Below are 26829 nucleotides of genomic sequence, written 5' to 3' on the forward strand. Positions count from 1 at the left end.
TGCTTTTATACTACACATAAGCATTTCAAACCCCTGTCGGCCCCACGGAAAAGAAAAGAATTCCTCGAGATCTCCCATAGCCTCTGCATGTTCTTAATCATCTTCATCTCAAGTAGAACGGAAGACACAATCGCAAAACATGCCAGGTTAATCCTGACATCTTTCTCCGTAAACGTTTTTCTTCTGAGCATTTTCAATGATGTTGAAATGCGAAGATCCTCGACTTTACCGAATAGCCAAGGCCAATAGGCTTCTAGTTAATATTCTTCTTTGACTTCAACTTAGATCTATTAGGAAATTCACCGCAATTAAGGCTTGTGACAATGGTGAACTCGCGAAAAGATAACCTGATTGGTTTTTCAGTAAACCGGAACCAAGCTTCGTGTTTTTTTCTTCACTTATAATTGCCTAGATAGGATGTATCTGGAAAATCTTCCGGAAAGCAGTTTTCTCAGTGATATCAACTATCTTACCGAATGGTGACTTGCGTAATGTATGGATTTTGTCGTCCTCGAGAGAGTTTAAAATATATAAGAAACCCTAACCCCAATTCTTCTCCGGCGGCAAACATCATCTTTGGAATAGGAAGCCCTCCATCTCCATCGTCTTCTTCAGGATAGTCGGCGATCTGGGATGATACCATTTTGAAAACAATTAGAGGTTTTGGGAAACTGAATGGTCTTCTTACTTAATCAATAAGATTCATTCAAGTTGAGTGGTTTTTTGCATAAAAGGTAAAAAAACTTGAGAATATTTGAAATTCAAACATATTGTAATTATTACAGAAGCGTGCATGCCAGAACCGACTACACACCTCTCTGACTATCCAATAGCGCTCCATAGGGTTAAAGATCGAATTATTATTTTTCCAGTTCAGTCGAAACACGAAAATTCTAGTTACCTAAATAACTTTCATTTCATAGTCATCTGGTGCAAAAAAAATTAAAAAAACAATACATATCGTCTTTTTGGAATAGATCTAGTAACTCAATACAATATATATGTATAATCTAAAAGTTTTTTTTTAATAATCCAATTTTTGTTTTGAACATAGTTTTGATACCACTGATTTATTTACAAAAGAAAAACAAGAAAGAAAAGAAATGACTGCTGACTCAATGATTCAATGACAAATTGTTGTGACTGAACTGATAAAAATATTTTGAAGACTATCGTGGAAACCGAAATTTGCACTATCAAAATTCATAATGGAATAAAGCATAGTCTTTGTTGAGGGTCCGGATTCTCTGCGTAACCACATAAACAAGAAAAAAACGAAAAGAGATGTGAAAAGATTTTCACTGATTTTGGACTGGACCTTATGATAGGCTGCATACGTACACCTTTCGAGGATCAAGCCTAACATAGTTCAATTTAAAAATATTTGAACAAGAGATCGAACTGCTTTCACAACGATCGTCTAGAAATAGAGTCCAAGCCATATAAAAAAAAAAGCATGTCGAAAATAATGCCTAAGGTTTCTATATGCACTAAGTGCCTAAAATCTTCTTATTTTCTTCTGTTCCCCGGATATGCTTATATATGCCTCTAGAGTCTGCCACCTTTCCTTATCCGTTGATATTTGGGTATATCCTCTTCGAAATTTTTTCCTTATATGCTTGAGATTTGAGTCTATCATCGGAAATGTTCCATTTATCTTTCCTTTTCCTTATTCTTCTCCAAGCCAAGTAAACCGACATTGCAATCTGGACTGGTTCTCATTTCAAGTAGTAAGTAGTCTTTCATTGTGTTTTAGATCGTTTTGGACAGTTTTACGACTTACGCATTTTTACGACTTTTTTGAGAAATCACTGATTTGTCCGGTTTACTTTTTTTATATCCTTGGTCTTATGAAATGATAAAAATAAATTCATTTAGTTGAAAATACGATGGTGTTAAGTTAACCATCCCCAACTTGATGTTTGACTTAGGCTTTTACAAGAAAACAAAGTCTTGCTTGTTTTTTTTCCGTAAAATCTCAACGGAATCTCCGATTGCAACGAAAAAAAGACATTTCGAAAGAGATTCAATAGAAAACATGACGAACAATGGACACGGAAATGAGGAGTCTTCATGGGCATTGACAAATGAAGAGAGTGCTTCATGGGCGATCACAAATGAAGAGAGAGGAGAGAGGGTGCTTGAAGGGTCAAGATGAATTCTTGGTGGGCGATGAAGAAGAGAGAGAAGCTTGGAGGGTGGTGAGGAATGCTTAGAGGGCGGTAAGGAATGCTTGGTGGGCGATGAGCAATGTTTTTAAACCCGACCCGGACATTGAACCGGAAGACTTACTGGGTCGCTGGGTCATTGAGTCGACCGCGGATGAACCGCGGGTTAATAAATGAATCAATTTTATTATATAATAATATATTAGCTATGAAAATAAATATATAGAAACTAAAGTTTAATAGTTTCTAAATATTTTTTAAAACATAAAATAATAGTTTGGACATATATATACTTTTTGTTTAAAAAGTATTTAAGAAATACTTAACTTTAGTTTTTATATTTTTATTTTCATTTGACATGCAAAATATATAAAAAATAGTTTAGACTATTTAAAATTTTGTGTAACAAAGTAAGAGTTATGACATCTTAAAAAATCAAGATATAAAACTCACAAATATTTAAATATCTAATTTGAATAATAAATTAACTTCAAATTCAAATTAAACTAAAACTAAAAGATCATTGTAATAAATTGTCAATAACAGAAATAAACTAACACCAAATCACATCAACTAATTTTAGTTTTTTTTATCATCGTCTACTTCATTTTTTTTAGGTGGCATAGTGAAAAATCTTCATCAAAATCTAAAAATTACAAATATAAAACTGAAAAAGAAAAACCTAACCTTTTTTTTGTCAGCATCTAAATTTTTAATTGAAAACTTAGAATATAAAACATAATCTAAAAACAAAAAAAAAGAGTAAAAGTTATTTATTGGTTCAACCGGCGGTTCAACTGGTATCGGGTTCTGGGGTTTAATGGGTTTTTGCGGGGTTTTACGGTTTTTTGCGAGTTTTTAAATATTGGGTTTTTCATAAAACCCAAACCGGATTTTTTCTGGGTCACCGGGTTTACCGGTTCAACCGCGGGTTCGGGTCGGGTTTCAAAACACTGGCGATGAGGAAGAGAGAGGAGGAAGGAGGTGGGTCCCATAAGTGATGAAGCCTTTCTCATTTTCATTTCGTTTGTTTTAAGCAAGTTTTCCGCGGAAACTTTCCAAATTTTTGAAATAATATTTTTTATGAGCATCTCATGTTTGGACAGAAATTCTTTTATTCCTGGTTCGGGATGAAATATAGGAAGTTTGTTCTTGTATGCTTATGCAAATAGGGTTTTGGTTTATACGGTATAGTTTTCTTTGACATTTCCGGCTCATATTTTCTTCAGGAAGAATTTCTCTGAGGATTTTAGCCGATGACTTTTCCATGACCTATTTTGATCCCAACAGTTAGCCCTCCAGCTCGTAAGATTTACGTGTGGAGAGAGGCTGGTGGGTGATGTTCACCACTCAGCTCCTGATCCGTCTCTTTCATTCTCCGTTGATTGTTTCGTACAATCTTGTTTGATTTTACGAAGGTTGTCGAATTGTTTTTTGGCATTTCATTTACGAGTGTTGTTTTGTAAATGTCTTCAATTCTTTTTTGAAATTTTTGTTTGTAAGATATTGTCAAGTTTAATTTTACGAAAGCTGTTTTGTAAAATGTTATCGAGTCCAATTCTTTGAAAGGTGTATTGTAAAATCTTGTCGAGTTTAATTATACGAAAGTTGTTTTGTAAAATGTTATCGAGCTTAATTTTACGAAAGTTTTTTCATATAATGTTTTCTAGCGTAATTTTACAAATGTTTTTCTGTAAGTCGTTATCGAGTTTGGCTGTATGAAATATATTTGGAAAACTCACACTTTGTGGCTATTCTGCAAATTTAGTTTCCGAGTTTTATATCGGAAACTCAAGCTGTGATGGGTTTTATTATCGTGATCAAACTTAATCAGAAATTTTCTCGTTATTGTGGGATTGACCCGAGGGAATTATGAGTACTTTTTCCGAAGTAAGCTTAATAGAAAAATATCAAGATTTCGCAGAATATGTTGCTACAGAAGCGACGCTTGAATTTTTTCGAAATCTTATGTTCCAGAAGACGTTTTAGCAGTGAGGGATTCGATCTCCCGTCTTTCTTTGTTTAGTCTTCGTCAATGGTTTTGGGTTTTGAGAAATTCCGGAGAAATCAACTTTGTTTTTCCAAATGTTTTTCGGAGGAATTACAAGAGTGAAGGATGTGTACCCGATTTGATGTGCTTCCTTTTCTGCGAGTAATATACAGTTTGTTTTTCCAAAAACTTTTACGCAAAACGGTTTTGGTTGAGTTACTTCTTGCGTGAAGATCTCTCTAGCTCGGTAACAAGACAATTTTTGCGGGATTAGATAGATCTTATCATTTTCCTTTTATGCGAGTGGTATCACGGTCTCGATAGCGACATTCAATATCTTTTCGATTTAGTGTGATGTGATTTTGGGTAAGAGAATCCACCATCATCTCTTTCTAGCACCAAACTGTGGGAATCAAAATACGTACTGTCAAATTTCATAATGCAAGAAAGTGTAGCTTTCTTTGAGGATTCGGATTCTCTGTGTAACCACATAAACACGAAAAAACAAAAAAGACAGAAAAGAGATGCGAAAAAGGTAAGTTGAATCTTGACAATAGGGGTATTAATATGCTGTTGAAAATATATTCAAGGAGACGGAAGATGGGAAGAGGAACAGAGGAACAAGAGAAGACAAGAGAGGAAGATTATAAATATGTTTACTTTACAACGTGCATAAAAGAATATTGATATTGTTTTGAGCTCTGGTATATAAAGAGGTCCAATAGTACATTTGAGAGTTAGTTTTTGGCATTGGGCTAGTTTCTCAGTTGTGAGATTCGGGAGTTAGCTTTGAAGGAGAGATACCTCTGAGCTATACGTACACTTCGTATCAATAATACTGCTTTGTTCTTAATTTCTTATTAAAGGGAAGCTTTGATGCAGTTGCGGCTATTGTTCCTTTTGTACTTATTATGTTTTTTATATCTTACTTGTTCTTCAGGCTTTTACTTATTTACCACTTTTAGATATCTACAATATTTCCTATCTTTAAAGGTAGGTTTAAGTTTCACATTCCATCATTTTGCGGCCAGAGATAATCCTCTGTGTTTCTCGTTCATTTTTTTCAGATTTAACTGCCACTTCACAATACTTTGAACTTTTTGAAGTACAAAAATCTTATCTTTGATTTAACATTAGACAGAGGGACTAGCAAGTAACAAAGCATCATTGAATGATACAGTTTTTTCAACAAGTCAAGCAAAGGACGATATGAAGGAAAACGTTCTGTTTCTAGCTGATCTTCTAATAATAAAGAGAACCTGCACAATTGACGAGATAGGGGACATGTTAGAAGGAAACAAAGAAAGACATGGGATTACAGCGTAAATAATTATGTTAATTAGAGAAAATACCTTTCCACCAGTTTCCTCTGGATGCGTCCATCGAGTTGTTTCCACTAGCGTCATCGTCTCCTCTAGGCTGAGCCTTGTTAACCTGATTGAATAAGCATTTTTCCCAAGTCAAATGTTGAAGTTATCGATGTGAATCACTAGCAATACTTATATATATATGATTAGAGACTTACGGTAGAGTAAGTATGGTTGCTTGTGGATCCAGAGTAAATGTCTTGACCACCGTAGTAAAGAGATGAACTTAGATTGCAGGTTGCAGATTCCTTACGATAGTCTGTGAGGAAACAATAAAACAGAGGAGATAATGCATTTAGACCAGCTGGATTCTGATTGTTTTTCGTCCTCAAAGCAAAATGAAAAATGTTTGAGCCGTTGCTTTCAAAATTATTTATGATGGATGAAGGAAAGAAAAACTGCAAATGGACGATAAGAAACTCTTAAGGTTTTTTCTTAGTTTCAAGATTGTTTTGGCTCTTTTTAAAACATTGTTGAATGGCTTAGTGACAAACCAAATGAAGCAACTCGAGCCATTCTTGAATCAGATATGACATGTAGAATAAGATTGTTTCTGACAAAACTTGGCTTGATGTAAGGAAAACCCAACCATGTTGATTCAGCAAGGGCGACAAGTCTTCTTAGGTTTTAAGTAAACAATTCCCCAAGCAAAAAAAAAATAACAGATGGAGAAAGGGTTTTCCACTGACCTATTGGCCCATTTTTGGAGCTTAGGATGTTTTCTGATGTCCCCTGAAAAAAAATCGAAGAAGAAAAAGGAATAATTAGTTTCAAGAAGTAACAAAAGAAAGAGTAGCAGAAGGAACAATAAGAGGAGAGTAATAATAGAACCTTGGAGGGAGGAGGGAAAATGGATTTGAAGCTGAAGGAGCAAGAAGGTTCCTTGAGGCCAAAGAGCTGAGCAGTGAAGGAAGAAGAAGATGATGATGATGATCCCGCTTTTCCTTTACCGTCCATTACTAATTTATGTTTTCTAAGACTAGTCGTTTTTGAACAAAAGGCAAAGAAATGTGTGGAGAAGATGATAAAGAACCACGAAGAAGATAGTTTGGTGAGATGTGTAGCCACAGCACGATCATTAGGTATATATAGAGAATGCTTGCTACTATTATCACGTGAAAAGTCAAACAAAAACTAATCTTTAACCGCTTTTACATTAACTGTTTTGGATATGCCAAGTTAGATACATGCTTAGTGTTTATTTTTTTCTTCGAGTCAAATTATTCTTGGAATGTTGACAAACATATCTGTACTAAAAAATGTCAAGGGAAAGAAGATATCTACGACTTTGATATGTTTCCAACCTTTCTTGATCACAAAGAGCCAAACTCCAAACATAATCGTACTTGAGCTTCTTTAAACCCACTGGTGTTTTAACATTGTTTTCAAAAAGAAAACCAAGCGGTAGGAAGATCTTAATGTCATTTTCCAAAGATTTCACCAGTAATGTCACGTTAATAAAGAATGGTCAAATATCTTTGATTCCATGCCAAAAATGATCTTCTTGTCTCGTCAAGTAGATGCCATAACATTTACTTCTTTCTTTTTCAACAATATGGTAAGGATAAGAAGAATAATACTGAATGATCACATAATATTCGAGATACTCGAAATGGATTTGGTCATGTGCGCTAAAAATCAGTCTACATGACACTTTGCAGATTTCGTAATAGGTAAATTTAAGTCTTCCTAGTGTTATCGTCAACAATTACCATATTGGAATACATATAAAAACGTGAGCCGCAGGATGCGAACCAGGCGCACATGATTTCTAGTCATGCCCGATAACTAGTCAGGCACGCTCACAAGACAAAGAAATAAGAAGCATCTGCTTAATCAACAGTAATAAACGTCGACCAAATTGTTCATGAAAAAATAGGACAAAGAGGACCCCTTCCACAACCTGAGAGGCTAAATAGAAAAATGCGGAAAACTTGTCCACCTAGAATCTTTTCTAGAAAAAGATGATGGATTTCACAAAAGTTTGGTCTTTGACTAATATTATGAAGCATCAGAACAAGGAATAAAAGTCTCCACATTATCTGGGTTTGCTATACCATGGCAAGTATTCGTGAGGAAAGGAAAGAAGAACGTTGGAATAAAAGGAAAAGGAAATAATAAAAAAAGAAGTTAAAACTCTGTTTCATTTGGAGGGTTTGCAGTTATATTGTCTTTGCAGTATAAATAAGAGAAGAGAGAGAGAGAGTAAGCAAATTATTGATGTATTATCTTGAGCTGATTGATACTTTATATTGTGATTGAGTGATTCTTGAGAAAAGAATCACCAATACATTGTATTGTGGCTTGTTATTGAATGAATTGAAGTTTATTCATAAAAAATAGTGTCATTTAAGCGATTGGATCAATCGAAGAACGCGAAAGTGAGAAGAATGGGATCGTCAGAGCACGGGATCGGAGAGTTGAATTCTGCGCGTCTTGATCAGCTGGCAAATTTGGTGGAAGCGTTAGTCAATTGGAGATCAGATGCACAGCGGAATCAAATGAAACGATGGCGTCAATGAATAAGAGGATTTCCTCGGTTGTGGAGATATTAAACAATTGATTCCCACCGGAGGATGATATATCATAGCCCTATCGGAATACATTAGAAAAAACCGGTTCAAGTACAAGTTTCTACTTCAGAACCTGACCGTAGTGAATCTCTGTTAGATCATTGAGAAATAAATACGTTGATGCCTTGTAGAGATAGTCTGGTTAGGAAATTTGATATACTAGTGTTTTGTACAAAACATCTCCACAACTGGATAACTCGTATGGATATTTTGTTTCCGAATGGGGCAATATCCAGAAAATCAGAAACTTGAGCTGATATCTCTAAGTCTCGAAGGTGATGTGTTGAGTTGGTTTAATGGAGAAGATAGAAGAGCACTGTTTCGGATTATGCTCGGAGAAAGAGAGATCGCCAATGTTATAAGTGCGATGAAAAACACTTCTCTGGCCATGTTTGTACTAACAAAAGTTACAAGTGTTGACAATGATAGACGAATGTGAAGTACAAATAAATGAAGATGAGTTCATTGATATGATTGAAGAGGAATAAGGAGTGGTGACTGAATGTATGGGGTTATGTTTCAATGTATTTGCTGGTCTTCCATCTTCCATCATTCAATGTATGGGGTTATCTTTCAATGTATTTGTGGAAAAAGTACAAGTGGTAGCCATGCTTGATGGCAGAGCTACACATAACTTTATCACACCTTCCTTGATAGCAAGAGGACATATACAAACTTAACAACATAAAGGATTGAAGATTAATGTTGATACTAGTGTAACAGTTCAGGGTTTTGGTGTATGTCAGAAAGTGAAGTTCAAAGTGACATGAATAGAGTTTGAAACAGATTTATCTCTTTGGATTTGGGTTCAGCGGATATTATCCTTGGATTTCAGTGGTTGAAGACACTGGATAAATGTCAAGTGGACTGGAATATAAATGAGCTGACATTTTAGTATAAAAGAAAGGTTGTAACACTTTATGGAGATTCTACACTGCATAACACAAAGGTATCTTTGAAGTCGTTACAAATGGAGGAAGCGACACAGGAGAAACAACGTGAAAACTTGTCGGAGATTCCTGCTGAGTTGAGAGAAGTGTTGGATGAATTTCCGAATGTCGCTGAGATACCAACACAACTACCTTTAGTTCATGGAAAAAAATATGTAATTAACCTTAAGCATGGTACTAATCCATTCAGTGTTAGACCATATCGATACCCACATAAACAAAAGGTAGTAATGGAGACGATGGTGACTCAGATGTTATAGACTGGAACAATTCAAGCAGGCATAAGTCCTTATTCGAGTCCAGTGCTTTTGGTAAAGAAGAAAAATGGTTCTTCAAGGTTTTGTATTGGCTACAGAGCCTTGAATAAGGCAACAATTGCAGAAAAATTCCCTATTCCGTATATTGAGCCGCTTCTGAATGAACTACATGGGGAAGTTGTTTATTCAAAATTAGTTTGCGATTATGGTACCATCAAATAAGAATGGAGGAGAAGGCTGTGGATAAGATTTCATTCCGAACACATGATGGTCATTTTGAATACTTAGTCATGCCTTTTGGAGTTTGGACTTAAGATCTTTCGACCGTTGCTCAGGAAGTTTGTGCTTGTATTTTTGATGATATCTTTGTCTATAGTAAAACTGTAGAGCAACACCTTCAACATTTGAGAGATGTATTGCTTATCTTGCATGCACATCAACTCTTTGCCAATAAAAATAAGTGTTCTTTTGGACAATTGCAAGATGAATATTTGGGTCATAATATATCTGAGTGATACAATAAAATTGGATCTTTGCTACTGTCAAGTTAACAGTAGTATTTGTAATAATTCGGATTCAATTTCAGTCGATTAGTTAACAATTATCTTCTATAGGATCAATATCAAACTAAAACAATATGGTGATTTTAAAACTAAAAATTGTGTAAAGAACAAGTAACATATTGGTTTAGGTTTTCAGATGATTATAATGCTAGCCTAGGGTCACTTCATCAGGTGAAACACTTGTGAGCCAAACAATTCAAGTTCAATTTAAAACATTCCTAAAATTCGGAACACTATAGGTAGATCAGCCCACTCTCGTGGAGCTTTACCTTTTGTAGATCGATCTCAATACCTAAGCTCTCGCTTGGATTGAGATGTGATAACAAACATTAAGGATCATGTCTGATATGTTCACAACACACCCTAACATATACTCTCGTTCGTTAGGGATGCAATGCTCATTCAAGCTATGTCTAGCAATCTACTACAGTTTTGATGAATAAGTTAACCTAAGTTCATGCACTAAGTGATCAGATTAATGCAAGCCTTAATCGCAACAATGAATGAAGAAAATCCGATTATAACTTATTTATGTTTAGCTCACGTATGTAAAACCCTAGCACCCTAGACTAAGCAAGCTTACTACTCAGTCATGCATGACAAAAGAAAACACAGAGATCAATTCCGAATAATACATGAATACAATTGCAAAATATAATAGAGTTAAGGTTCAGGATGGTTCTTCTTTAATCAAGAGAAAGATGCCCTTCTCCCTTACAAGGTGTCAAGTAGCAAATCACAAAGATGAAAATTTAGAGTTTTTTTTCTCTTGCAAAATAAAGCATAAAAAGTACAAAGATATAGATTGAGAGTATATATGGAGGCGCCATCGGCCACGGTAAAGAGATAGGGGAAGTAGGGAGAATCCCAAAAATATCTTAGCAGTTTCCTCAAATATTGTGAGCGGCAGTATGGTTGCCCCGCATAGGATCACCCACCAGGCTGCTCGATCCGGCTGTTCCGCAGGAAAAAACTCCAATTCTGATTATTTTCCTCATGTGTCTCATCAAGAGTATCAATACCTATTCCAGACCTGAATTGATTCAAAAGAATTAAAAAGACTCGATAGAGACTCTCAAACAATTTAGAAAACAAATATATAATATGTCAAAAATACAACATATCACTGAGAAAGGAGTGGCTACACATAAGACAAAGACAATAGCTATGGAGAAGTGGCCAACTCCAAAATCAGTGAAAGAACTTCGGGGTTTCCTTGGATTAACCGGATATTACAAAAAAATTGTTAAGGCTTTTGGAGTTATAACAAGACCTCTTACAACCTTATTGAAGGAGGATAAATTTGAATTTTCAGAAGCACCTAAGGAAGCTTTTGATTATCTGAAAAGATCAATGGTACAAGCACCGGTTCTGCAACTTCCAAATTTTGCCAAAACTTTTGTGCTCGAATCTGATGCATCTAGGTTTGGTTTGGGAGTTGTGTTTATGCAGAATCAACACCCTATAGCATACTTTAGTTATGGTGTCAAAGAGAAAGAACAACTCAAACCAATTTATGAGAGGGAATTAATGGCAATTGGTATGGCAGTTCAAACATGAAGACATTATTTATTGGGAAGAAAGTTTTTAGTAAGAATAGATTGGAAAAGCTTGAAATTTTTGTTGGAGCAACGTGAAGTTAACTTGGAATATCAGAAATGGTTGCACAAGCTATTAGGATATGAGTTTGACATAGTTTACAAACCGGGAGTGGAGAACAAGACATCAGATGGACTGTCGAGAATATAATATGCTTCACAAGAGTGTTTGTGCAATGCTCTATTTGCTCTGACGATATCCACACCTTTACAATTACAAGACATTTTAAAAGAAGCTGAATCGTGTGTGGAGATTGTAAACATGATCAAGGAATTACATGAAGGAAGAGTTGTGAGAGCAGGATATAATGTGGTGAATGGTCAATTAATGTACAAGAATTGTTTTGTCATATCATCTTTTTCATAGTATTTTCCTTTCATTTTGAGAGAATGCCATGATGAGTTAGTAGGAGGTCACACGGGGGTTTTAATGACTATGAAGCGTATTCAGTTGAATTTTTATTGGTCAAACATGCATCATAATGTTCAGAAGTATGTTTCTCAATGCGACATTTGTCAAGCCAATAAATACTCTATGTTATCTCCAGCCGGTCTATTACAACCCCTACAGATACCTGAAAGAGTGTGGGAGGGGCTTTCTTAGAGGGGTTACCCAAATCACAAGAGAAGAACATGATTTTCGTGGTATTTGATCGTCTCTTGAAGTATGGGAATTTCACTGGTTTGCATCATTCTTTCACAACAGTGGATGTGGCTAATTTGTTCATTAAGGAGGTTGAGAAGTTACACGGATTTCCGAAGTCTTTAGTGTCTGACCAAGAGAAGATTTCCAAAGCCATTTCTGTTGGAACTATTCAAGTTAGTAGGGACTTAACTTCGTTTGTACTGCGTATCATCCGCAAAGTGGTGACTGAAGTACTAAATCGTTGCTTGGAGACTTACCTTTGCTGTTTCACATTATCTGCTCATCCCAAGCGTTGGTACCATTTCTTGTGTTGGGCATAATTGTCTTACAACACTGCTTACCATACTGCAACGAAAATGTCACCATTTCTCTTGGTCTATGGCAGAGAACTGCCTTCGTTATTGTGCAATATAAAGATGGTTCAACGTTTAATGGCGAACTAGATGAGTTGTTAAAGAAAAGAGATCTGGTGATTGTTCAAGCAAAAGCACATCTCTTGAAAGCTCAATATATGATGAAAACAATGCTGACAAGAGTATACATGACTTGACATTGGATGTGGCTTCTTTGGTCTTTCTCAAGTTAGTTTTGTATAGACAATCATCATCAGTGGCTAAGATGATTTGTCAAAAACTAGCTGCTCGACATTATGCTATGTTTAAGGTTTTGGATCTGGTGGGACAAGTTCCATATTAATTGGAGCTTCCGTCTGCATCTCAGATTCCTCCGGTGTTTCATATCTTGCAGTTGAAACCGGTGATTGGCGCATGTCATGTCATTTACCATAGGATGATGAGTTTGAGATAGAACCGGTGGACCCCACCGTGATGGACAAGCATTATAATCAGGAGGGTCGTTTGGAAGTGTTGGTAGCTTGGCGTGGATTGCCAAAGCATGAAGGTTCTTGGATACTTGTTCAGGATTTTAAACAATAGATTCCTGACTTTTAGTTTGAGGACAAACTGAGTTCTGGAGCGAGGATATTGCAACCCCGGAAAGTATACGTGAGGAAATGAAAGAAGAACGTTGGGGGAAAGGAAGAGAAGATAGTAAAAAGCAAGTAAGATTTTGTCTCATTTGGAGGACTTTCAGTTACATTGTCTTTATAGTATAAATAGTTACATTTTCTTTGTACTATAAATAAGTGATAGACCATGGATTTGACCCATTTTCATCCATAGTTTGTAGGTGTTTTTACTAATAATTGTTATAGTATAGAGTCTATTTATTATATTTATAAGATCACGAGTGATTTGGAGATAAGTTATGATTTTAGAGCATTTTGGAGATATTTGGAGTAAGCACCCGAGATGACCATCGAGCTCGACCATCGGTCAATATTGGAGAGGAATAATCGATCGATGTTCATATCTTGACATCGATCGACAGCGAAGCGCGCAGAAAGCCGGTTTGGTCACAGCCGACTTGAAGCCCAAGTCTTCACCAATTTATAAGATTGCCCTTACGAGTTTTAACCTAATTATATAAGCTTTACCACCATGTTAGGGGCAGAGTGTGTTTTTCTTGTTTTATTATCTTCACAGCAAGGTTTTCTAGGATTTTGATAGATTGGAGAGAAGATCCAAAGTTAATTTGTGATTGGAACTCCATTAATATCTATTTACAATTCTAATGAAGTTTTCTTACCTAACTGTTGTTATGAATTGCTTAGCTATGTCTAAGTAGTTTCATTGTTAGATTTTAGGGTTTAAATAGGTTAGGAGGAATTAGCCCTAACTATAGATTGATGTGTTGTGGTAATTGTCATTAGGATTGTTCATTAATGCATGTCTCTGGATTAGCTACCTAGAACTTGCCCTAGGATTGATAGATAAAAGCGAGAGCTTCATTCTCATCCTGAAAACATTCTAACTGAGCTAAGTTTCTTGCTATGAGTAAGGCGAGAGCTGGTCTAGTGAGCTTAGTAAGCTATCATTCAACCCGCACATAAAGCTTAACTAGAAGCACGTCGATCGATATCATTATTGAATAATCGATCGACAGAGTGAAAGGTGTATCGTTCGATATCTCTATAGGATCATCGATCGACACTTTCTATTGGTCGACATATGATAGTTGAGATCATTAGATCTAGTTAATAGACAAGTCTAAACATGCGAAAGTTGATAGACTTGTTGACTAAGTAGTTGAGCTTTACATTATCATGCAAGCAACTCATTAGGCATTTGTAGGATTATAATCCCAAGTTTCCTGAATAAAAACCCCAAGTCTAACTATTTTCTTTTTAAGAAGCAAAACCTCAATCAATCTATTGAACAAACACTTGTTCAATATAAGACTGCAATTTACATTTAAATCTCTAAAACTATCTAGCTTAACAAATCATATTACATTTCTTAGGTTCTCTAGCTCCCTGTGAATTCGATCCCTAAGTACTACAACTCGACCTCTTATTTGAGAGAGTATAAACCACTCCTTAGGGTAATTTGAGTGGTATCAATAAGAGAGGAGAAAAAGAGAGTAAACAGATTATTAATGTATTAGCTTGAGCTGATTGATACTTTGTATTGCGATTGAGCGATTCTTGAAGAAAAAACCACTTGTACATTGTATGGCGGGTTGTTATTGAATGAATTGAGGTTTATTCATAACATGGTTGTTGTCACTAAGTAAATTAATTCTTTTGTACAGTTCTTATTGTATTTCCCCATCTGCTCAGATTTAGTTATACCGTGATAATTTTTCAATAGAACACATTGTGGATCTTGATAACGATAAACTGGCCTATTGATATTTTGCATAACCTGCAAAATGCACATGAGTCACAGATGAATAACTGTCGTAGACCTTTCCTGTTATTGTCTCAATGTGCAAATCAAGATTCTGACTAATCTACAATAAGATATGGTTTAACTAATTTACAGTGCCAAGAGACTGAGAGAGAATACATATTCAAAACACAATTCGAGAAACAATGAGATATAAGAATATAGTTTAGGTCATATATACCTCAATATCTACCAAATATCTCTTAGGGGGATCATAAGCATGTTTCTCAGGGATCATAAGAATGTTTCTTAAGGAACAACTTCTAAAAATATTTTTCACTTTGTTTCTAAGAAACGGATGCACCAAAAGCTCCTTCAACATAACCCTAAATGACAACTCTTTAGGCAGGTCTGGAGATTTCAACATGTATTCATACACTTTCATAGCATCAGCGGGACTTCCATATCTCTATGATAACCTTAGTGCAAGTATGAGAATCTGGAAACATTTTTTGTCTTCCACAATCCCATTTCTTCATCCATTCTTTTACTCTTTGCTAGAGATACTATAAGGTTTTTGTACATAAACACATCGGGCTGCTTCTGGATGACTTCAAAAATATTTGAGGATCAAGAAGCCAATCATCAAAAACACGAATGAAATTGATGAAATAAGAATCACAAGAATATGTGCATATAACTCATAAAAATTCCAAAACTTCATGAATTCTCAGGCACTTCGTCGAACATCATGTACACTTCATTAGGGCGATAGTCTGGATTGTCCCTCAATTTTAAAAATGATATCTGATATGTTCTCAATGTAAAGGGGATTTTGCTTTAATTTATTTTAATTTGAATAGATGGTTAAGATAGTTTTGTTCAGAACAAATCTATGGAATTACATAACTAAACCAGTAATTTTCCCAATTTTGAACTATTTTTGAAAACCAAACCACTTAATTTTTATATAGAAAACCAGAATCGGTTAATGGATCTTAAATCCGACCCATTTGAATATATTTGATTTAAATGGGTAAAAATACAAAATGATTTTTTTTTAAAATCAAATCAAATTATGATTGTTTCGGAATGTTCGTGGGTTTAATAAAAGTTTTAAACATTCCGTGATAGAATAGTGGGTACAAAGTAGTAATTTGAGTTTTGGGTGCATTTTGGAGACGAGAGTTAAAGAAAGCAAGGCAGGGGATATCTTGAGGAAGGTTTTCCCGGGTTGGACTTATATAACAAACTATGAGTATAGTAGGGGTGGCAAAATTTGGTTGGTTTGGAGGGATGATGTTAGTATGACTCCAGTTTATAAATCAGATCAGCTTATAACTTGTTTGGTGGGGTTACAAGGACATGAAGATTTTCTTTATACTGGTGTTTATGCTACCAATTTGGCTGAGGATAGGAAGGAGTTGTGGGAGGATTTGTGTCATCATCAAGACTCTGCTATGTTTCGTGGTAAAGCTTGGATGATAGTAGGGGGTTATGGTTACCTGGAGGCTGGTAGGATTTCAGGAGGTATAAGGGATTTCTAAAATATGGCGTTGCATTGTAATCTTTCTGATATGGGTTATCAAGGAGCTATGTTTACGTGGTGCAATAAGAGAGAGGAGGGTGTCATTTGCAAGAAGCTGGATAGGGTATTTCTCAATGATATTGCTATTCAAAGGTTCTCATCCGCTTATTCAATCTTTGAGGCGGGGGGTTGTTCTGACCATCTGCGATGTAAGATCAATATCTTTTCTACTGGAGAAAAGCTGAGGAAGCCATTTAAATATGTAAATGCTATTGGGAAATTGGATGCATTCCTTCCTTTGGTGTAGGAGTTTTGGGATCAAACCCCAAGTCTTCACTCAACTTCTGCTATGTTTCGTTTCTCGAAGAAGTTAAAGAATTTGAAGCCACTCATTCGGGAGTTGGGGAAAGAGAAGTTGGGGAATCTTACCAAGAAAGCAAAAGAAGCTTACGGGCTGTTATGTGAGAAGCAAAATCAGACTCTTGCAAGGCCGAGTGATATTGCTATTAAGGAAGAAGCAGTTGCTTATGAACGTTGGCTTCATATTGCTAGTTTGGAGGAGGACTTTCTGAAACAGTGCGCAAAACTTCACTGGCTACACGTGGGGGATCAAAACAATACGACATTTCATAATGCCATCCGTACCAGTCAAGCGCAAAATACAATTTGGGAGATAAAGTGTCCAACTGGGAGCACTGTTACTCAGCAGAAGGACATATAAGAAGAAGCAGTTTGATTCTTTTCAGAATTTATGAACTGCATTCCTGATTACTATACTGGTGCATCTATTGATGAATTAAAGGAGTTGTTGGAGTTTTGTTGTTTTGAAGAAGATTGTACTCTTTTGGAAGCATAGGTTACTGCAGAGGAGATTCGTAAAGTTGTATTTGCTATGCCATCTAATAAATCTCTTGGTCCGGATGGATTCCCCAGCGAGTTTTTCAAAACTTCTTGGCCCATTGTTGCACAGGATTTCACCATAGCTGTTCAATCAGTTTTCAGGTATGGGTTTCTTCCGAAGGGAGTCAATTCGACAATCTTAGCTCTTGTTCCAAAGAAGACTGATTCCTTAGAGATGAAAGACTTTCGGCCTATAGCTTTCTGCAATGTGCTCTATAAGGTGGTTTCAAAAATCTTAGCAAACAGGCTCAAGAGGTTGCTCCCGCGTATCATTTCGGACTGCCAATCTGCGTTTGTTCAAGGTCGGTTGCTAATGGAAAATGTTTTATTAGCAACAGAGCTGGTAAAATATCCATAAGGAGTCTGTCTCGCCGAGATGTGTGATGAAGATAGACATTTTGAAAGCTTTTGACTCAGTGCAGAGGTGTTTTGTGCTCAAGAGTCTGGAAGCTATAGGTGTCCCGGAGAGATTCATTCACTGGATAAAGCCCTGCATCTCCACTCCTTCGTTTTCTGTTCAGGTGAATGGAGAGCTTGCGGGGTATTTCCAGAGTAAGAGGGGGTTGAGACAGGGGTGTTCACTCTCTCCGTACCTATTCGTTTTGTGTATGAATGTACTTTCCCACAAAATAGACAAGGCAGCGGCAGAGAAGAGGTTTCAGTTTCATCCTCGGTGTAAGAATCTCTCTCTCATTCACTTGTGTTTCGCCGATGATCTGATGGTATTTGTTGAAGGGACAAGAGAGTCTATCGAAGGGGCATTATCGGTGTTTGATGGGTTTGCGAAATGGTCGGGGCTGCGTATAAGTCTTGAGAAGTCGACAGTTTATTTAAAGAGGATGAAAAGAGTCGAATATTGGTGAATTTCCCTTTCGCGGTGGGTACACTTCACTTACGCTACTTGGGGCTTCCTCTCTTGTCTCAAGCAAGACTTGTTGGTTTTTTTCATATGCGGGGAGGCTTCAGTTGATACAATCAGTGCTCGTGAGCATTGTTAACTTCTGGGCTTCTATTTTCAGACTTCCTAGTAAGTGTATGAAGGAGGTAGAGCAGTTATGTGCTTCTTTTCTTTGGACAGGTTCGGTCTTAAAGTCCTCAGGAGCTAAGGTTAATTGGCGTGATATCTGTAAACTGAAGATTGAAGGTGGTCTTGGGGTTAGAGCTTTAAAGGAGGTGAATACAGTGTATGGTCTGAAGCTTATTTGGCGGATGCTTGTGGGTTACTCTCTGTGGGGGAAATGGATAAAGATGTACTTGTTGAAGAAGAGAAGCTTCTGGGCGGTGAAATCAAACTCTCAAGTGGGATCATGGATGTGGAGAAAGATGTTGAAACTTAGAGTGAATGCGAAGGCATTCTACAAAATGGAGATTGGTAATGGAAGACATATCTCATTCTGGTATGATTGCTGGTTGGATAAAGGAGTGATGTTTGATCTTTTCGGTGAGCGAGGTTTCATTGATTTTGGGTATAAGAAAGGAGGCTACTCTTGAGGAAGCGATTTTGAACATTCGTACAAGACGGCGTCTCAAATCAGATATTCTTCAGGATATTTAAGGGATAATTGATTCTGTGAGAAGTAATATTCAGTGTGGGAGAGAGGATGTAAGTATTTGGAAACGAAAGTCCGGGTTCAGAAGAACTTTCTCAACTAATGAAACTTGGATGATGATACGGGAGACTAATGTGCAGTGTGATTGGTCTCGGGGGGTTTGGTTCTCCAAGGGAACTCCCAAATTTGCTTTTATAACCTGGCTGGCTATGAGGGGTAGATTATCCACAATGGACATGATTATGAAATGGAGCCAAGGAGTTGATGCTGCGTCTGTGTTGTGTAAGTCTGCTATAGAGACTCGCAACCATCTGTTTTTCGAATGCTCTTATGCTTCACAGCTATGGGAGTATCTCGTTAAAGGTATTTTGCTAAGCTATTATTCCATCAACTGATCTTCTTTGGTGAGGATAGTCACAGGTGGAAGCTTGGATAGGAAGGGAATGTTCTGCATTAGATATGCTTTCCAGGCTGCAATCTATGCAATTTGGAGGGAGAGAAACCGTATTCGTCATGGGGAGAAACCGTTGTCTATTTCCATTTTACAAAAGCTTACCGAAAAAGGGATTAGGAACAAGTTGAGTTTGATGAGTACAAGGAAGGGGGGAAGTGCTTAAGGTTTTGTCTTGTTTTTTAAGAGGTTTACACAGGATATAACAAAACTTTTTTGGTGAATAAAAATTTAACATTCATTCCAAAAAAAAAAATCACAAATCTTGATTTCTCGCCATAGTCTCCCTTTTATACACGAATATCTATCAAATTCTTAGGAACTTCTAAACTTTCCTTCCGTGGTATTCGTCGATTTAGATTCGGTTTATTTGTTCTCTCTTGACAATTTTGAGGAATTTTAGTCTGAATTCTGCATGAACCCTAATTCATTACGATACAACTTTAACTAGTTATATAGTATTTAACAGTAATATTATGTTCTAGTTTTACTGAGTTTGCACAGTCGGAATGGGTATAACCTTGTAGTACTGAATATAACATAGAAACTACTCTATTAAAATAGAGTGATTAAAAATCTATCGTACAAAATCCATCGTTTTATCATTAATTAGCAATTTAACCAATTAACCTAAATATACTCATATATGTTTTTTTTAACAAAAAGCAATATACATATACCCAATTAGATTCCCAATAAGAGCTTAAATACATTTTCATTTATATAAGTATTGTTTGTTGTCATTCAATTTAGACTATATTCATTTAACAATCATATCTAATTTAGGTGATTTTATAAACAACCTTATATTGGCATTATCCCAATAATTTTGATAGAATATATGTACCGTACATCTAAATCCATTAGAAATATGACGACAGTTTTCCAATACAAATGACACATATCATTACTTGATTTTGCCTAAGCTATTTTACCATGAAATAAGACTTCTATTTTTTAATGGTAAGAATAAAAACAAAAAACTAAAACTAAAATATTATACATTAAATAAAAAGATATTTTCAAAGTATCGTATTAACTTATTTAATTTTGTCACATATGACCATTTTGAGAATAAAATTTTGAAACAAGAAACCAATAAAATTAGTAATAATTTATATTTTATTTTTTGAAACATGGTAAATACTATATAAAATAATTTTTAAAATTAAACTTTTAATATGTTATTACATTTTTGAATAACAAAAAGAAAGAGTTGTTAATATATGTTTAGTACAATTTCATCAAAAACAAATTTCACCAAATATAGAACTTTTAAAATAATATTATATACAAAAACAAAAATTGATATAGAACATATATCTTTATAACTTATTTTTTTAGTATTACTTTAAAAATAAATATATACTTGCGATCCTAACTCTAGTTACACGATGTGAAAATTACAGAAAGCATACCATTGAGCAGAACTCATATGGTAGATAGGGATGGATAGCATTTGATAAACAATGGAAAATATTCGGTTAAACCAGGATATCATGTAGAACGGGTTTACCCAGACAGGAACAAACTACAATTAATGTTTCGACCCACAGTTGATATATTGAAAGTGTTCTGTTGGAAAATACGGTGCCCACCAAAGATAAAACATTTTCTATGACAATTGGTGACAAGATGTATAGCAGTCAAGAAGAATCTGCAAGCGAAAGGGATACATGGGGATATACGTTGTGCAAGGTGCGGAGCCGATGAGAAATCAATAAACCATGTGTTTTTTGAATTTCTTCCAGCACTTCAGGTTTGGGCTGTCTAAAAGATACCATCAAATCCAGCTATTTTTCCAACAAGCTCGCTATTCACAAACATGGATCATCTATTCTGGAGAGTTTTCCCGCAGATGGATGATCATCAGTTTGCATGGATACTATGGTATATTTGGAAAGGAAGGAATAATATTTTTTAGTAATCTGGACATTGATTCTAGGGACACGCTTAATTTGGCAGAAATAGAATCAACACTTTCGGCTGAGATACAAATATTGAACGAACAGAGGAATGTACAACACACAGAGGTTACGACTCTACCGCCAATTCCAGGACGATGGTGTTTCACAGATGGTTCCTGGAAAGAGAATGATATTTTCTCCGGACAGGGTTGACTCAGTACTCTAGAAGGATTTGATGGGCTGTTAGGGGTAAGGAATGTTCGGGCTAGTCTTTCACCTCTTCATGCGAAGATGGAAGCACTACTATGGGCAATGGAATGCATGAAAAAATTACGTTAATTTCAGTTCACGTTTGCAACGGATTGCTCTCAATTGGTGAAGATGGTTTCGGAACCAGAAGAATAACCAGTTCTTGCAAATTATTTGGAATATATCACGGTCTTGAAAGAAAGTTTCCTCCAATCAGAGATTATCTATGTACCAAGAACGCAAAATACAAAGGTGGATAGCCTAGCACGCAGTGTCAGGAAGCAACCGTCTTTCGTCATTCAAATGAATTAAGATCTACTGGCTTGGTTCACAGAGTCAGTATGAGTCTGTATAAATTGATGACAAGGGTAACATCTTATACAACTTGTTATTTTGTTAAACAATAAATGTTGTAACTGGGCATTACTCGCTAAAATAACATTAAAAAGTTAAATAGAAGATAACATAATTAAATATTATTGTATTTTACAGAAAAAAAGGAGAAATCTTGAAACTGAAATTGTGTCGGAATCACCAAAGGCTTATCTCATATTAACCTATCATCAGCTCAACAGTGCAGTTAAAAGACCTGACTCTCTGATTCAAAATCAGCGGTTACATATATTTTGACTTTTACATTTCTCAATATACCAAAATACTAATCTTAGCCCTTGTATGAAGTATATTGACCATTATATAATAAGGAGATGATATATGGCATAAAATCATGCCAAGCTGATGCACACACGATGTGGAGAAAAAGGAACTGTAGCATGCATGTTCAGAAGCAACTCCCATCTACTCCTCTTATCAAAACAATCATAAAAAGAATGTCTACTAATATGCAAGAGTGTTGGTAAGGCAATCGCCAAGAGTGTTTAACCAAAGATACAAAAACCACGAGTTGTAGCAACAAATGGTAGTGGCAATCAACGCCCGTGTTGTCGGACGAGTGGAAATGGAAGATAAAGAGCTGTTGCACGAAGGCGAGTGCTACTATTAAGTTGATGACGTATTGACGTCCCTATGAGCCATTGGTCTAGTTTTGTCAAAAAATGATGGCAAAAGCCGCATAGGTTATGAAGGTGACGGAGATGCAGGAGTGCTCAAAGTTATGGGGATAGTTTTGTCACTGGGATCAAATGGTTGGTGATTCTTTTGACCAGGAAGAGATCCACAGACATAAAAAAAGCGAGGAGCCTACAATGATCAAGAGAGCTCTAGATATCTTAGTTTTGAAAGGGAAACCATGTACATGATATGTATGATTTTGAATGAAGAGAAAATAGTTTGATGTGGTCAAAGAGGTGCCATAGACCAAGTGCAAAGAAAAAAAAACGGTATGATGTGACCCACTAATGTTCCCATGTTCTAGCTTTGGAGGTTCAGATTATGGAAGGTGGCAGTAAATATTACTTTGCGTAGATGAATAAATGGAAGATGAGTGTAACAGCTGAATGAGAAAAGATGATGTATTTTTTTCAAACGCACATCATCGTGTCTTAACCACAAGTTACAGCGAATTTGGATAGGTGCTAAGCATTCTGGATTCAAAATCTACCATCTCAAATATCTTGTTTGTGTGGCAAAAATAATAATTCATTCTACCATTTTTATGGTTGGTAACCAATAGAAAAATAAGCTTTTATTTACAATTTTTAAAGTATCAATTATGCTTTAGACTATTTCTATAAAAAAATACTGAAAATAGTTGTAAGAACCTTGTTCACTTTGAATTTTTAAAAATGTCTATTAAGTTTTTTTAATAGCTATAACAAATATAGCTATAAAACAAATACGTCTAACCTAAACTATACAACAAATAATTTATCTTTGTCGTCCAACCAATTATAACCAAAGTATTATTTACAAGTTAAAACAAAATAGCTTAAAACATCATAATAATTTTAGACTTTAATTATTTATGTAGTGATTCATTTTAATTATTTATGTAGTGATTCAAAATAACTTTATGTTCTTCTTTAAAACATCATAACTATCTTGAATCCAACTTTATGTTCTTCTTTATATTTTTCTAGAAAATAGACAAATTCTATTATAGAGTGAGATTTGCTTCTATATGTCTTTTTAATAGAATTCTTCTATTTTTAAGAGAAATAAATAAATGTTATTTCAAATTCTAAATATAAAACCAAAAGTATAATTTATCTATATATTTCTTTAAAAATATAAGATTTCTATTATAGTGTAGTATATTGGGTAAATCCACTTCTATAATATAATTTTCTATTTTAGAAAAAAAAATATTAGAGATATACATTGGAAATTCTGTAAAACCCGACTCTTTCTTTAAAACAATTACGATAAGACTTGCGCCTTGCGCATGGTAAATTTATATGAAAATTATTTAAAAAATATCGTATGGAAAAAAAATTATATTATTGATCGAATTAATATATTTGACCCTTAAACAATTTTTTAAAAACTTTTTTGTTAATTACGTAATTTGTTTACTAATGAACTAATCTCATTTTTAAAAATATTTTATGTCAAAAAATTATTAATGCAAAAAAACCTAACGTTTAGGCATGAGACGTTTAGGCTGAATAATCTCATGCCTACTATTTGGTTACAATGAAACTATGTCGGCTCGGTTTTATATCATGATTTAGTAATTTAAAAGTTAATTATGGTTATGAGAAGTTTACGTTCATGTGTCAATCATATCCATCTTCGATATTTTTCTCATTTTGTTTTATTTTGATTATTGCTCGATATAAATATTGATTTTTGAGTTTATTCTTATTTCTTTCTTTTATTTTGGCCTCAGATTTAGAAAATATTTAAGATTCAAAATTAGTAAAGAGATACATACTTAGGTTAAGATCTGCGCTTTGTACCGAATAAATACTTATTTTATTTTTTTATGCATATTATGAAATAATAAAATAATAATTATATATTAAATAACTAAGAAATCAGTTATTATTATGTAATAAATTGGCTTGCACATATAAATCAAATGACCGCTCTTGTTTATTCGCAATCATTTTAGAATAAATAAATCAAAACAATCAATCTTATCTATCGTATATGATATATAATTAAATTTAAACGATATAAAGTATATGTATATATATATATATTAACATAATTTTATTATCATTGTATATTATTATAGAAAAAAATTAAACATTGATCACAAAAGTTTGTGTGAGACTTTTAACAGTTTTAGTAATTTATACTAGTTTTGAAAAATTCTAAATACAACATATACAAAAAGATCCAAATTTTTAATGTATGATTAATGTAATTGTGTAATTTATTTTAATAGTGAAGAATTAAACAAAAATGATAGAAAGCATACAGATTATTAGCAAATCTTTATTATTTAAAATCATTAGTTACTATATATATCATAATTATATTAGTTAATTTTGTAGGTTTTATTTAAAGAAATAATATATAATAAATAATCATCTTGTTTTAGTTAATATAAAATGATATCATACAGTAATGTAGAATAATGTGGGCCTTATTATTGCCTCCTTTTAGTTTAACCCAAAAAGAAGTAGCGGAACAACAGCTGAGTAAGTAAAAACCTCGAAACCCTAGTCATCACTTTCGCCAGAGTCCATCTCCAATGGCGATGGAAACAAAAACACACCTCTTGGAGGTATTGCAAACAGAGATTCTAGCGAGATTACCCTTGAGAACCATCTGCAGATTCAAATCAGTTTGCAAGACATGGAAATCAACAATAGAATCTGTGTATTTCCGCCGTCTCTTTTTATCTCTGCACGGAGACTCCTCCTCTTCCTCGTGGTCGCTCATGTGCGGACAAGACGAACTAATATTTTTCCATGGACGCAAAACATGGGATTATCTTCCAAAGTCTCCAGCTCCACTCATCCCACCGTCTTTCAAACGCTTTTATGTCGGTGATTGCAACTACGCTGATTCCTCCGGTGGATTGGTTTTGACCACAGACGGCTCTGATAAAGCTTACTGCTACGTGGGGAGTCCGGTTTTACAGCAATGGATCAAAATCCCCCCACCTCCCTCTGATCCCAAAGGTGATTCTTCCGTGTTTGGTTTAGTGACTCGCTTGGACGAGGACGGTGTCGTTTTGAGCTTTAAAGTGATTAGGATAGCTTCTTACCAAGTTACAAATGATTATCTCTCGAGTGACTTGAGTGTGTTACTGTATTCCTCTGAGACAGGGGTCTGGACTTTTAAAGTGATCCACTCTCCTATTCAAATCGGCAACATGTATAATATCAACCTCAACGGTACAATCTACTTTGGTTGTCTCTCTGTGCCTGGAGTACTCTTAGCTCATGATTTCTATTCTGAATCCGATCAATTCCGGGTTGTGCAGTTACCGGACTATCCGGATCACAACAAGGATTACAAACGAACCTTGACTACCTCAGGAGGCTTTGTCATGTATGTCAGAACATTAGCGAAAAAGGAAGAAACTGTTTTGAAGATCTGGAGGTTGATGAACAATGATGACTACTCTTGGCAACTTTTGTGGGAAGTCGGCTTTCCGATTACAGGTAACTATGCACCCGTGGCAATGCATCCATTTGATGTCGCTACTGTCTATCTATGGAGTCAACGGGATGATCATTTGGTATCGTGTAACTTGCGGAAACAGGACTACACAGTCCTGGGGGATGCAGCTAATGATTGTTTCATTGACAAGTCTGTTTGTAAGAAGAGTGTGGATGAGTTTTGGCGTCCAAGATCATCATCAGACGAAGACGAAGACTTGAACTTTCAGGTTTGTATCTGGTTGTTCCAGTTCGTGATCCCGCGGTGGATGGAATCAGTGCCTCGTCCTCCCCATGCTGAGATGATAGATACAACTTCGCTGCTTTCTCACGCTACTGCAACACATGAGAGAATGGTGAGGGAACATGAGACTATGATGAGGGAACGTGCGGCAATAATGGGGGATGAAAGCAATGACGAGTACTTTTGGATGGGGTGATATCAGTATGTTTCTTTATGTGTTGTTATTGTTCTTTCTTTGATTTGTCTTTTCTGAATCTGATAGAACACTTTCAATTATTTTAATCCTACAAACTATTTTTGGACAAAGGTGTTTGTTTAGTAGCCACAATAGTATCATCAAAATACATCATTGTCGTAACATTATCAAAAGAAGTATTTGAATTCAAAACATGTTTTTCGTTATTACAACAAAGAATCGATTTGCTTTTGGCTCCAATCCAAAATCACGTTCATATATGTGTAACACACTATACATGAATGGATCGTCTCTTATCTAGTGTCATTTTAATAAATACAGAATTAAGTTTAAATTCACATGATCAAGTTCTCTGAATTGGAATACGAAAACATTATCAGAAGTTGGTACTTTTCCAGCAGCCATGATTTCTCAAGCTAGTCATCATGATTTTGATGTCTTTG

The 26829-nt window shown here is 35.3% G+C and overlaps 4 protein-coding genes and 1 pseudogene across 4 annotated transcripts; 3 read left to right on the forward strand and 2 right to left on the reverse strand.

Moving 5' to 3' along the window:
* Nucleotides 1-5245: 5245 nt before the first annotated feature.
* Nucleotides 5246-7050, reverse strand: LOC106414039. Its single transcript, XM_013854755.3, has 5 exons — nucleotides 6357-7050; nucleotides 6215-6257; nucleotides 5684-5784; nucleotides 5511-5592; nucleotides 5246-5417 (listed from the first exon to the last, which is right to left on the reverse strand). The coding sequence occupies exons 1-5, from the start codon at nucleotides 6480-6482 to the stop codon at nucleotides 5401-5403; spliced, it is 369 nt and encodes a 122-aa protein (XP_013710209.1). The 5' UTR covers nucleotides 6483-7050; the 3' UTR covers nucleotides 5246-5400.
* A 7530-nt stretch (nucleotides 7051-14580) lies between these two features.
* Nucleotides 14581-23944, reverse strand: LOC125576266 (annotated as a pseudogene).
* LOC106413122 lies at nucleotides 16149-18760 on the forward strand. Its single transcript, XM_048778011.1, has 7 exons — nucleotides 16149-16371; nucleotides 16432-16493; nucleotides 16677-17066; nucleotides 17226-17612; nucleotides 17692-17821; nucleotides 17903-18070; nucleotides 18348-18760. Exons 1-7 carry the CDS (start codon nucleotides 16149-16151, stop codon nucleotides 18758-18760), a joined length of 1773 nt encoding a protein of 590 aa, XP_048633968.1.
* LOC106413123 lies at nucleotides 19050-19436 on the forward strand. The gene is made up of 2 exons (XM_013853954.1): nucleotides 19050-19182; nucleotides 19234-19436. The coding sequence occupies exons 1-2, from the start codon at nucleotides 19050-19052 to the stop codon at nucleotides 19434-19436; spliced, it is 336 nt and encodes a 111-aa protein (XP_013709408.1).
* A 984-nt stretch (nucleotides 23945-24928) lies between the features above and the next one.
* On the forward strand, nucleotides 24929-26496 carry LOC106412292 (F-box protein At3g26010). The gene is made up of 2 exons (XM_013853208.3): nucleotides 24929-25463; nucleotides 25611-26496. Exons 1-2 carry the CDS (start codon nucleotides 25031-25033, stop codon nucleotides 26384-26386), a joined length of 1209 nt encoding a protein of 402 aa, XP_013708662.1. The 5' UTR covers nucleotides 24929-25030; the 3' UTR covers nucleotides 26387-26496.
* Nucleotides 26497-26829: the final 333 nt, after the last annotated feature.

The sequence above is a fragment of the Brassica napus genome, chromosome A1 (assembly GCF_020379485.1).
Source record: "Brassica napus cultivar Da-Ae chromosome A1, Da-Ae, whole genome shotgun sequence".
Lineage (NCBI taxonomy): Eukaryota > Viridiplantae > Streptophyta > Magnoliopsida > Brassicales > Brassicaceae > Brassica > Brassica napus.